This window comes from Stomoxys calcitrans, chromosome 2, assembly GCF_963082655.1.
Source record: "Stomoxys calcitrans chromosome 2, idStoCalc2.1, whole genome shotgun sequence".
Taxonomy (NCBI): Eukaryota; Metazoa; Arthropoda; class Insecta; order Diptera; family Muscidae; genus Stomoxys; species Stomoxys calcitrans.
Window position 1 is genome coordinate 7,113,946 of NC_081553.1, and position 14,352 is coordinate 7,128,297.

At 36.7% G+C, this 14,352-nt stretch overlaps 1 protein-coding gene across 3 annotated transcripts in view; it reads left to right on the forward strand.

Annotated features, from left to right (window-relative positions):
* LOC106083335 (ABC transporter G family member 20) overlaps positions 1 to 14,352 on the forward strand; it is a 134,952-nt gene that overhangs the window by 85,901 nt on the left and 34,699 nt on the right. For all 3 annotated transcript variants that reach the window (XM_059362203.1, XM_013246276.2, XM_013246278.2), the window contains one exon: positions 9,056 to 9,223. In XM_059362203.1, the coding sequence (XP_059218186.1) occupies positions 9,056 to 9,223 (168 nt within the window). The remainder of the gene's footprint in view (positions 1 to 9,055; positions 9,224 to 14,352) is intronic.

Here is a 14,352-nt window from a genome sequence, read left to right on the forward strand (position 1 = left end):
CATTATTTGTATTTTTTCTTTTCAATATTTACTCGCTTAAAACGTTTCCCGGTAAACACAACAACATTTCGGTGGGTGTTTCTGCTTTTTTCTATTTCTCATACTTTTTTTCGATAGTTTGAGATTTTTGAGTTTTGTTTGCATTTTGGCCGAAGTGTGGTACTATTAATTAGAAAAAAGTGCGTTTTGTGGCCGTAAATAAAGTTTTTTTAATAAAAAAAAAATTATCCAAACACATATACCAAAATTAATGGATTCTTAAACAGTTAAAAAATTTAAAACAACAATACTTATCTTAAACGTAAAAAAATATAGTCTTGAAAGTAAGATGCTTTGCTTTTTGTAGAGGTAGGGGACCCTCTACATGTATCTTAAAGATGGATGAACCGATTAAATTGAGTATTTTTAGTATCGCAGCGCAAGAAGCTGACACCCAAATTTGGGTTTAATGAGCTGATGAGTACACCCAAAACCACCGGCTTGTTTAAACTCCCATAAATGAAAGCTAGTATGAAATATAAATGACTCAGCAGGGAGTAAGTGTTTCTTTATTGATTACATTTGATGCATTAGCAAGGGCATAAGGGCATCACTGCAAAATTTCATTTCTATGCGAACTCAGGTTTTCATTGTTTTCAATTCTGGACCAGTTTAATGAGGTGATTAGCATACCCAAACCCCAATACTATTGTCATTTAAACTGCCACTTTTAGGTGGTTCATTGTACTCTTGTTGATGCATTATAAAGGGTCACTTTCATTTGTATGCTCACGAACTTAGGTTTATAACTTTTTTTTAATACTATTGGGTTGCCCAAAAAGTAATTGCGGATTTTTTAAAAGAAAGTAAATACCTTTTTAATAAAACTTAGAATGAACTTTAATCAAATATACTTTTTTTACACTTTTTTTCTAAAGCAAGCTAAAAGTAACAGCTGATAACTGACAGAAGAAAGAATGCAATTACATAGTCACAAGCTGTGAAAAAATTTGTCAATGCCGACTATATGAAAAATCCGCAATTACTTTTTGGGCAACCCAATATGTCAATTCTCGACCAGTTTTGATATTGCAAATTTGCACAGGAACATTCCATTAAGGAACAGGGACAAACTTCTCACATATCAATGAGTGATGTCCGATTTAAGTTTTAGCTCAAAGATAAGGGGTCGAAATGTAACATCTCCTTGAGGAGAATTTTTCACGTGGCATAGCACCTCACAAATGTTGCCAGCATTAGTAGGGGATAAAATAAAATTTTTTCTCATGTTTTCGCCTCGATTCAAATCCAGGCGCTTAGCGTCATAGGCGGACACTCTAACCTCTGCGCAACGGTGGCCTCCCACTTCTGATGTTAACATTTAAAAAATTATAAAGACAACAATCTCTTATAAATTTACATAATTAGGCTGATATATGGACATATTTTTACAGTTTTTATAACTACGATTCATAACCTTGACCTTATTGGTAACTAGATTGCTTCAATTAAACATGAAATAGTTTGCTTTGAGTAGGAGTTTGGGTTTACTTTTAGATCGGCGATTTGTAAAAAGAGACAGATTCTTGAGCGCTCCTATGTCATCATATACTAACTACTAGATTTCCCATGAACATTCTATTAAGGAACAGGGGATACTTCTCCCATGCCAATGAGTGCAGCCGATTAAAGTTTAAGCTCAATTATAAGGTGCCTCTGTTTTATGCCGAGTCTGAACGGCGTGCTGCATAGCGACACCACATGGTAGAGAAGTTTTAAGAAGGCAGGATACCTTACAAAAGTAGCCAGAATTAGTAAGGGAATAACCACCGCTGACATGCCTCCCGTCCACAGTAGCCTCACGTTATTATATAAAGGGTGATTTTTTAAGAGCTGTAGGAAAGTTTTTCAAAAAAAAAAAAAACAAAAAATTCAGTAAAAAGCATTAAATCTCTATTTGAATGGATAGTATGGTCCATATAATTTAATGTTTGAAGATTATATCATGCGAATGTTGACCGTGACTGCGTCTGAAATGGTCCATCCGCTCAGTCCAATTTCGGCATACTCTTTCCTACATTTCGGCCGTTATCTCACAAATAAATGCTTCTAAGTTGTCTTCCAATGGGTTAATTGAAGCGGGCTTTTCTGTATAGGCATGAACTTTAATATAGCTCCACAAAAAATAGTCCAAAGGCGTTAAATCGCACGATCTATACGGCCAATTGACTGGTACTAAAAGGGAAATAAAATGTTCACCCAACTCGCCACTCAATAAGTCCATTATTACGCGTGCTGTGTGATATGTGCCACCGTCTTCTTGAAACCATATGCCATCCAAGTCAAGCTTTTGCATTTTGGGCAAAAAACAGTTGAATATCATCTCACGATAGCGCTCACAATTTACAGTTACGTTACGATTCGCATCATCTTTGAAGAAGTATGGTCCAATAATGTCACCAGCCTATAAACCGCACCAAACTGTGTTTTTTTTTCTGGATGGATTGGTAGCCCTTGCAATGCTTCTGGCTGATCTTCACTTCAAAATGGACAATTCTGCTTATTTACGTACCCTTTGAGCCATAAATTAGCTTTTAAGGAAGTTTTTACATGGCATACTATGAGGGGACGCAAACTCAGGCATTCAGAGTCATAGGCGGGCATGCTAATAATTGGGCGGTGCTCTCTACCATAAAAGATTATATTTCTAACAACTCGAAATATTGATCAGCGACCCCATAAAGTACATATGTATTTATATTCTGGATCGTCTTGATATTTTAAGTCGATCTAGCCATGTCCAGGTTTATATGGGAGCTATATGAGACTATAAATCAATTTGGACTGTACTTGACACAATTGTTGGAGGTCGTAACAGAACACTGCATGCAAAAGTTTAGCCAAATCGCACAAAAATTGCGGCTTATAAGGACTTAAGAAGTCCAATCGTCAGATCGGTTTATATGGGAGCTATACCAGGTTAATGACCGATTTGGAAATTTTTTTGCACAGTTACTGAAATTCATAACTAAACACTATGTGCAAATTTCAGCCAAATCGGACAAGAATTGCTTTTTGTAAGGACTCAAGAAGTCAAATCGGGAGATTGGTTTATAAGGAGCTATATCAGGTTATAGACAGATTCGAACCGTACTTGACACAGTTGTAAACAATCGAACATAAATTGCGGTAAGGGCTCATCAAATCAAATCTGGATATCAGTTTAAATGGGAGCTATATCAGGTTATAAACCGATTGTGACCGTACTTGGCACAGTTGTTGTCAGTCATAACTGAACATTACATGCTAAACTTCAGCCAAATCGGACAAAAATTACGGATTGTAGGGGCTCGAGAAGTTAAATCGGGAGATAGGTTTATATGGGAGCTATATCAGGTTATAGGTCGATTCGGATCGTTCTTGGCACAGTTGTTGAAAGTCTTAGCAGAACACTATTTGCAAAATTTTAGCTAAATCAGACAAACATTGCGGCTTTCAGGGGCTCAAGGAATGAAATCAGTAAATCGGTTTAAACGGGACCTATATCAGGTTATAGACCGATTTAGACGGTTTAAGAACACTGCATGCAAAAGTTTAGCCAAATCGGTCAAAAAGTGTGGCTTCCAAAGGCTTAAGAAGTCAAATCGGGAGATCGGTTCATATGGGAGCTATATCAGGTTATAGACCGATTTGGATCGTACTAGGCACAGTTGTTGGAAGTCCCTGCTAAATTTTAGCCAAATGCTGCATCCTAGGACTCAAGGAATGAAATCGGTTTATATGGGAGCTATATCCAAATCTGAAGCGATATGGCCCATTGGCAATCCTCAACGACCTACATCTATTGGAAGTATATGTGCAAAATTTCAAGCAGCTAACATTACACGTTCGATCGCTATTGTGATTTCGACAGACGGTTGGGCGAACATGACTAGATCGAATGTCGAGACGTCTAGGCTAGGTTGAAAAGAGGTTGCGTATATTAATCCGACCCATACCACTATGGACATACACCTAAGCCAGTAATCGGCTCGTTGTGCGCTCAAAATACCAAAAAGAAATCTCGAAAAATAAAATATATGTTAGGAGTTCCGTACTACTTACAAAAACCTTAAATGGTTTTCATACCACTCCCCTAAGTTGGTTCATGTCTGGTGTCCCCACCTATGTACCGGTGTCTGTTAGCCGCGAAAGCCGGGCAATGACATAGGAAATGCTCCAAAGTCTTATCATTTTCCGTACATGTGCTACACATGCTATCACTTGCCGCACCGATTTTGCATTATGCATTTGTAGGAATAAATAAAATAAATTAAAACAAACAAAACAAAAAAATACCAAGAACAATTTTAGCATCTTAATTCTCTATGCATACCAAAATGAGTCTTTTTCGCCCACACACAGTGTGCTATTTTTGAATTGCATTTCAAGTTCACTTGGCAAATGGTTCTTGACCCATTTGCTTTCCAGAAATGGAGAACTGAAAATAATTCAATTATTAAAACTGAATTCTATTTAGGGATAATGTCTCTGTTTACATCACATAAAGGCAATTCATCCATTCATTGCTTATTGGTGTTCACATGATTTTATACAGCCACTACGATTCGATTGGGCAAAATAATTACCAATATTCATTGTGCATATTGAAGACATTGAAAAAGTCAATATTTGGATTTGGTTGGTTGAGAAATCTGAAGGGGCTTGAGGTGTTACAACGAGCAATGTGATGAATGTAAATAAATCGATGAATATAGCGTTTATATCGTTTGCTCTGAAGAGATTACCTCACTAACACTCTTGCACGAGGGGGAGAGAGAGAGAGAGACAAAGACCTTTTGTCTTGTTTGAACGAACCAATGAATGAATGAATGATTGATTTGACTATTGAGGAGGTGTATAAAAACGTATTTGAACTCAATAGCTTTATCTTGGCATGGTTTAGTTTAACTTGTCCGTCTGTCTGTCTGTCTGTCGTCATTGTATTATTCTTGGTGATCAACATGTTTGTTTCCAAATTTTTTTTTTCATATGGTTTTAGTGACATTTATGTGTGTTATTGTCATTGCCGGCACCACATAGAAATGATTTGCATATGAGATTCAGTTCATTCGTTGGTAATTTAAAAAATAACCGTGACCTTGAACTAGTTTCTTTAAAAGAAAAAAAATACCACTGACAAGAAATAAAAACTCTTGGCTCTTGGCTTTTAGCTGTTGGCTCTTTGCCCGCCTCGTTTTTCATTCTCTGGCTGCGAGCAATTTGAGCGATAACACCAAAATGCTGTCCATTTTGATTATGGTGGTTAAGGTCTGGTTTTTTTTTCTCTCATTGCCTTACAAACGAAACGATGATAATTGATATGGGAATTTAATAATTTACACACACACACACACGCACGCGAACATCTAAACCATTCATGTGAGCATGTAAGTATCATTCTTCAGCTGCATAAACATAGGTGTGTGTGAATGTTGTGTGCTTTGGTTTTTGTTTTGACATGGACCTTCGCTGTTTAAAAGTAAAACAACATCATTAAGTTTGTGTCTTGAATCTTTCGTTTTTTTCTTTCGTAGGGCTATAATTGACTTTTGTGGAAGAACATAATGACACAAAGTAGTAGTCTTGTGCATATGATAGGTCAGTTGACCTAAACATCAAGTTCACTTTACGTTTCTCTTTTGTTGTTTAGCCGTTATCCATTGCACACACACACACACATAAAATGCTGTAAAGGCCATAAAGGCCTTACATTTCTTGTAAGCTTGAAAATCCCATTAATCGGTTTGTCGCATGTTAAGAAATACAAACAAATTAGAAAAGAGTTTGAGAAAAAAAAAACGTTTTTTATTAAACATTTTCAAATCCATCTCAATTATAAAATAATAGATTACATTTAAAGTTTACATATACCAATGGGTTATCTGACACCTGATTTAATAGTTAATATATAACGCAAGTAAAAGCGCGTTAAGTTCGGCCGGGCACAATCGTTATTTTGATAAATTTTTATGACTATTATGACTTATCAGGACTAGTACAAGTCAAACAAGTAAAAGCTTGCTAAGTTCGACTGGGCCGAATCTTGGGAACCCAACACCATGGATTCTGCTAAAAATTTATACAAAATCTAATTGAAGGACATAATTTTATTCTACATACCAAACTTCTGTCAAACTAGCAAACATTAAAGCTTCTAGGAACCGAACAAAGATGATCAAGAGGCCGGTTGACATGGGAGCTATATCAGGTTATTGACTGATTTAGACCGTATTTGGCACAGTTGTTAAAAGTCATAACAGAAAACCGGATTTCAGCCAAATCGTACAAACATTGCGGCTTGTAAGGACTCAAGAAGTCAAATCGGGAGATGGTTTTATATGGGAGCTATATCAGGTTATAAACCGATTGTGACCGTACTTGACACAGTTGTTGGAAGTCATAACTCATAACTTCAGCCAAATCCGACCAAAATTACGGATTGTAAGGGCTCGAAAAGTCAAATGGGGAGATAGGTTTATATGGGAGCTATATCAGATAATAGACCGATTTGGATCGTACCTGGCACAGTTATTGGAAGTCATAACAAAACACTACATGCTTGACTTCAGCCAAATTGGACCAAAATTGCGGCTTGTAAGGACTCAAGAAGTCAAATCTGGATATCAGTTTAAATGGGAGCTATATCAGATTATATACCGATTCAGACTGTACTTGGCACAGTTATTGGAAGTCATAACTGAACTTTACATGCAAAACTTCAGCCAAATCGGACAAAAATTGCAGCTTCCAAGTTCTCAAGAAGTCAAATCGGCAGATCGGTTTATATGGGGGCTATATCAGCGTATATACCGATTTAGACCGTACATGGCACAATTGTTGGAAATCGTAACAGAACACTGCATGCAAAACTTCTACCAAATCGGACAAAAATTGCGGCTTCGAGGGTCTCAAGAAGTCAAATCGGGAGATCGATTTAAATGAGAGTTATATCTAAATTTGAACCGATATGGCCAATTTACAATCACCAACGACCTACATAAATATTTAGTATCAGTGCAAAATTTCAAGGCCATTTCGGAGGCCAGCGTAGCGCAGAGGTTAGCATGTCCGCCTATGACGCTGAACGCATGGGTTCGAATCCTGGCGAGACCATCAGAAAAAAAATTTCAGCGGTGGTTTTCCCCTTCTAATGCTGGTGACATATGTGAGGTAATATGCCATGTAAAACTTCTCTCCAAATAGGTGTCGCACTGCGGCTCAACATTCGGACTCCGCTATAAAAAGGAGGCCCCTTATCATTGAGCTTAAACTTGAATCGGACTGCACTCAATGATATGTGAGAAGTTTGCCCCTGTTCCTTAGTGGAATGTTCATGGGCAAAAATAGAAATTTTTTGAAAAATTTCAAGTTGCTAGCTATCGTGTTCGACCGCTATCGTTATTTTGACAGACGGACGGACATGAATATATACTTTATGGGCTCTTGTACGAATATTTCAAGGTGCTGCAAACGGAATGACTAGATTAGTATACCCCCATTCTATGGTGGTGGGTATAAATGGTGGTGGGCGCAATTTTTATTCCAAAAGGAATAAAAATTGCGCCCTCTAGAAGCTGAACAAGTAAAAACTGTAGCTGGGTTTATATGGCAGCTATATCACATAATGAACCAATTTGAACCATTGTTGGCACAGTTCAAAGTCGATACAAACTACCTCACGCCAAATTCCAGCCAAGTCGAATAAGAATTTTGCCCTCTAGAGGTTCAAGAAGTTAAGATCCGTGTCCGGTTTATATGACAGCTATATCAGGTTACAAATCGACTTGGACCATTCTTGGCAGAGTTAATGGAATACCTCAGCCAATTTTTCAGGCAAATAGGAGAGGAATTGCACCCTCTAGATAATCTAGAAGTCAAGAAGTTGAGATCCGATATCGGTTTGCATGACAGATATATCAAAACACGACCTACACTAAAAGGAAGTATTTGTGCAAAATTTCCAGCGTCTAGCTTTACTCCTTCAAAAAGTTTGCGTGTTTTCAACAGGCAGCACAGTAGGAGAAAATCGAAAAAAAAGTAAAAATATGCAGTGTGAGAAAGGGTAAAGAAATCTCTATGAAATGGTTAAAGCTGAGGTGTTAGTGAGATTGTGTGCAAAATGTCAATGCCCTAGAATGCCCAGATGCCTTATGGCGGGCTCCTAAATTTGGTCACCTCGGTATTTCGAAAAATTCTCCGAGCTGCCAAATCTTCATTTGTGGTCCTATTCTCAACTTTCGTTAATTGCTGGATAGCAATAAAGAGAGTGATAAGAAAATCGCTCTTGCAAAATTTCGTGAGAATCGGTAGACAAATGACGATGTTATTACAATTGGACGAATATTGAGATGTGGTCACCCATTAATTAATTTGCATCTCTTACAAATATAGCTGTCCCAAAATTTCCTTTGTAGGGCAGAAATGTGATAAAAGGGCATATTGGATAAAAAATTTTAAAAAAAATTGTATGATTTTTTTTTTTAAATATTGTGATAAAAAGTTTTAAAATTTAGGAAATTGTGCAGAAAAAACTCTTTGAACTCTTTTAAATCCATTAATTTGTTTTAAAGCTATAACGGTTTAAAAATTTTTCTGCTAAAAAGTTTGAATTCTGAAAGTGTGACAGCCCTGCATTATAAGGACCAGATTTCCATAGAGCTCCCATATATATCTTTTAGCCCATATACGCTTTTAAGACTACAGCAGCCACAATTTGGGCCCTATCATAAGAAAGTCTTTCAAGGTTCTTTTTAAAGTCTGACTAGATATTGACTGAGGTTCTATATATTAAAAATAGTAGGTAGTCTCAGTGGCGTGGGTATTGTATAGTCGGCTATGCCCCACTTTTGCTTTCCTTACTGACAAGTGAGAAGTTTTCCCCTCTTCCTTTATAGAATGTTCATGGGAAAATTTCCATTTGCACTGATTTTACGGTTTTACATGAAACTATTTTTAAATAATTTTCCTCTCTTCACTGTGTCCTCGTTTTTTTCTGGCTTATCTAAATAATTTTTCATTTTTCATTTATTTACAGAACGACCGATCCAGTAATGGCCACAAACAACGATGGCGGAACAGGGCCGTGGCAACGTAATGTTCAAGCGGCTGTCTCAGTGCGTCATGCCTTCAAAACATATGGCAAAAAGAAGAATGCCGTTCCAGTATTAAACAACCTGAATATGACAGTCCCAAAAGGCACAATGTAAGTAACAGACGATTTTGTGGTATACGTATACGCTATCCCAAGCTATAAATTGGCAAAAATAAAATTAAAAAAAATATTAAATAGACAGACAGAGGGGTATAGGTGACATTCCAGTTTTTATCCTGAAATAAATTTAAAGTTATTGCCTTATGATGCTTATACCTAAACAAGTATTTCAGGATTTTGGACCACAAACTCGATTTTGTAACAGCATATATATACTTAAGGATTAGTCACAGTTCAAACATGCTGCAAAATCGAATATGTGGTTATTGAAAAGTTTTGAAAGTTTTCTACTAAAAAACAAATCTTAAAAATTATTTAACTATAAAAATCTAGTCTGAATTGTGTTTAACCATTGGCAATAAATTTTCCACTCTCCTGATCATTAAATGTATCCCTGTAGTCAAGACTACCGGCCTTCTTATTAAAGCTTAAATTACAGATTTTACAACACACTAGCTCTGAGCAACCGGTTTATTTTCATTAGCATTCATTGAGCAGGAAATATCTCGGCGATGCAGCAGACACACAGAATGGATCTTGTTCGTTTTATTTATTTTATTTTTTTTTTTTTTTTGCTGTAATGGCGAAAAAATTCCACAATCATACAAAACTCTTGCGAATATTTGCAAAAAACTAGTTATGTTTTTTTTATTTTCCACATGCCTATGACCTAGGGCTTTGACGCTGTAGACGTTTTTTCCTATAAAGTTCAACTTAATGATGCATTTAGTTAATGTGCCTTAAAAAAAAAGGTGCATTCACCTTGAAAGCCAAAGTCTAATTTTAGCACAAAAACAAAGGATTCTTCGATTTAAATAACAAAAAAACAACTTGTTTTGCTCTCTAAAGTCAGAATGTGCTTTTAAATGTAATGTAATGCGTGTGTCTTATAAATAAAACAAAAGACTTAAGAAACGAACCTGAATTATAAATAATGCCTTAGACCTTTAACACAAGACATACTTATTGCATCGAAACCCCGAATCGCCCATAACACGACTTGATTTTGCAACCTTCATTAATTTAATGAAGGTATTTTTAAACCTAACGTCAATCTTTCTATTTAAGCCATTTTCATTCTAAATGTCAGCATAAAAGGTGAGAACCAGATTGAAGAAAACAATTAATTCTAGCATGGTAGCTAAATCCAGTTAAAATCTAATCGAAACGACTTTCTCTGCGGGTGAAATTAAAATTTTAAATTTATTTGAAGACGTTTGCATTTGTTGCATTCGTCGAATAGATATGATAATTAACTTAATTTATTGACGTACATAAAATGTAGGTTGATCTTTAAATTAAATGACAATTTTGATTAAAATGCTAATTGGAACTTTTTATATCCCCTACCATAGGATGGGGGATATTCTAAGCTAGGCATTCCGTTTGTAACACCTCGCAATATTGATCTGCGACCTCATAAAGTACATATATTCTTCATCGTCTTGACATTCTAAGGCTATCTAACCGTGTCTGTGGGTCCGCTCGTCTGTCGAAATCACGAAACCGATTTGCACCGATACTTTTTATTGATGTATGTCGTAAGGAATTGCATATGGGCCGTATCGGTTCATATTTGGATACACGTTAGGTAAGAGTGACAGTCCTTTACAGACGCACATAGACATTTTAAGTCCATTGTGGTACCACAGTTGCGACAGAAGGAAGCGTGGGAATCGAACCCACAACGCCAGCACTGGTAATCTGAGCACGCTACCAACTCGGCTACCGGGGCGCCTATATATTTGGATATAGCTCCCATACAAAATGGTCCTTCGATTTGACATTTTGAACCCCTAAAAGCATGTTTTTCTTGGTTTTTATACCCACCATCCGTCTGTCGACATCACGACAGTGGTCGAACAAGTATCGACATTCACTAGAAATTTAGGTTTGGTTAGGTAAGAGTGGCAGTCCTTTACAGACTCACTTAGACAATTTTAAGTCCATTGTGATAGCACAGTAGCAACAGACCAACGCTTCTGGCGGGAATCGAACCCACGACCACTGCACTGGTAATTCAAGCACGCTACCAACTCGACTACCGAAGCGACCACTTGAAATTGAGGGCATATACATTATTCACACACAAGGCCTATGGGGATTAAAAGTGGACCATATTGCTTCAAATTTATATTAAAGCCCCCCATATGAAATAAAACCTCGAAATCTAAATTTTTTTTCCGATTTGGCTGTAACAACCACACCAAATCCCGCGCAGATAGATCCATAAACATAAATACAAAATGCAAATTTGTCCATTAAAGATCATATCAATGAGTGCAGTCCGATTCAAGTTTAAGCTCAATGATAAGGGACCTCCTTTTTATAGCCGAGTCCGGACGGCGTGCCACAGTGTGACATCTCTTTGGAGAGAAGTTTTTAGATGGCATAGTACCTCACAAATGTAGCCAGTATTTGGAGGGGATAACCACCGCTAAAAATTTTATGATGGTTTCGCCAAGATTTGAACCCAGGCGTTCAGCGTCAGAGGGGGACATGCTAACCTCTGCGCTCCGACGGTTTCGAACATAAGTTAGGAAAAAAAACCAAAAAAAAAGTAAGCTTAGGAAAAAATATAGAAAAAGGAGAAAAAATCAAATAAATGGTTGAAAAATTACTGCAAATTAAAACCAGTAAAGAAAGGCAAAAGTCGGGCGGTGCCGACTATATAATACACTACACCACCTAGTGTATGTAGTACTTTTTATATGTAAAACTTTTCTTGAAATCTAGTCAGTCTTTTATTTAGATACCAATTGAAATAGCAATTTAGAACCTTGTAAGATTTTCCTACTATAGGACAAAAGATTTCGATTTCCACATCTTTAAAAGGCCATATCGGATAAAAGATTATGTGGGAGTTATATCGAACCCTGTGCAAATTTTAATGACACATACTGAGACATGAAATAGAACATCTCACGCCCTATATTGTAGAGATGTGACCAAAATAGTGGTTTTTACTGCCTTAAAAGCCGATATCGGATGAAATATACACATTGGAGCTATATCTAAATTAGAACTGATTTTAATGAAATTTTGCGAACTTATTGGAACGTCAATTAAATCGTCTCATGCAAAATCGGACGAAAATTGTGGCTTCTATAGCATTAAAAAGCCATATCGGATGAACGATACATATGGGAGCTGTATCTAAATCTGGACCGATTTTCATGAAATTTTGCACACATATCAGGATGTTAAATAAAACACCCCATGCTAAATTTTGTAAAGATCGGACCTAAATTGTGACAAAACATATATGGCAGCCATATCTAAATCTGATCCGATTTTTATCAAATTTAGCACATACATTGAGACTTCACAAAAACGACTCCGCGTGAAGTTCGGACCAAAATTGTGGTTTCTACGACCTTAATAGTACAAATCGGATGAAAGATATATATGGGAGCTATATCTAAATCTAAACCGATTTTGATGAAATATGTTAAGATCAGTAACAAAACAGTCCGTGGCAAATTTTGTACAGATCGGTTGAAAATTGGAGCTACTACGGCCATTTAAGTGCAAATCTGATGATACATATATATGGGAGCTATATCTAAATCTGGACTGATTTTTATGAAATTTATATATTATAGAGACGTCAAATAAAACACCCCATACCCAATTTTGTAAAGATCGGACTAAAACTGTGGCTTCTACAGCCTTAAAAAGCCTTAAAATCAGATGAAAGATATATATGGGAGCTATATCTAAATCTGAACCGATTTTCATGAAATTGTTCATACATATTAGAGCGTCAAATATCGGAGCGACAAATATCGGATGAAAGATTTATATGGGAGCTATATCTAAATCTGAACCGATTTTTATAAAATTTTTCACACATATGTAGACCTCAAATAAAATAGCCTATGCCCAATTTTCAAAAGATCGGACGAAAATTGTGGCTTTAACAGCCTTAAAAAGCCATATCGGATGAAAGATATATATGAGAGCTATATCTAAATCTGAACAGATTTTTATAAAACTTTGCGCACAAATGTAGACCTCAAATAAAATACCCAATGCCCAATTTTGTAAAGATCGGACGAAAATTGTGGCTTCTATAGCCTTAAAAAGCCATATCGGATGAAAGATATATATGGGAGCTATATCTAAATCTGGACCAATTTCTTCAAAATCTATAGCGTTTGTCCTAGGGCCAAAAATGTGACATGTGCAAAATTTCATGACAATCGGACAACAAATACGACCTGCACTTTGATTACAAAAATTCATGGACTTACAGAATTTGGGACAGCGAGTTGTGTTAGGCCCTTCGACATTCTTCTTCAATTTGGTCCATATCGGTTCAGATTTGGATATAGCTGCCATATAGACCGAATCGTCGATTTAGGGTTTTAGGTCCATAAAAGGTGCATTTATTGTCCGATGTCGCCGAAATTTGGGACAGTGTGTTGTGTTAGGCCCTTCGACATTCTTCTTCAATTTGGCCCATATCGGTTCAGATTTGAATATAGCGGCCGTATAGACCGATCTCTCGATTTAAGGTTTTGAGCCCATAAAAGGCGCATCTATTGTCCGATGTCGCCGAAATTTGGGACAGTGTGTTGTGTTAGGCCCTTCGACATTCTTCTTCAATTTGGCCCATATCGGTTCAGATTTGAATATAGCTGTCATATAGACCTATATCTTGATTTGAGGTTTTGGGCACATAAAAGGCGCATTTATTGCCCTATGTAGCCGAAATTTGGGACAGTGAGTTGGGCTAGACCCCTCGACATCATTTTGCAATTTGGCCTAGATTGGACCAGATTTGGATATGGCTGCCATATAGACCGATCTCTCGATTTAAGGTTTTGAGCCAATAAAAGGCGCATTTATTGCCCGATGTCGGCGAAATTTGGGACAGTGAGTTGTATTAGACTCTTTGACATTTTTCTGCAACTTGACCTAAATCGGTCCAGATTTGGATATAGCTGCCATATATACCGATATCTCGATTTAAAGTCTTTGCCTCATAAAAGGCGCATTTGCAATCCGATTTCACTGAAATTTGATATTGCCAAATAAGACCATTGACACTTGAAACAAGTATGTATAGAGTGAGCGTATTTGAACTTCGTCATTCTGTTTGTAACTCTTCGAAA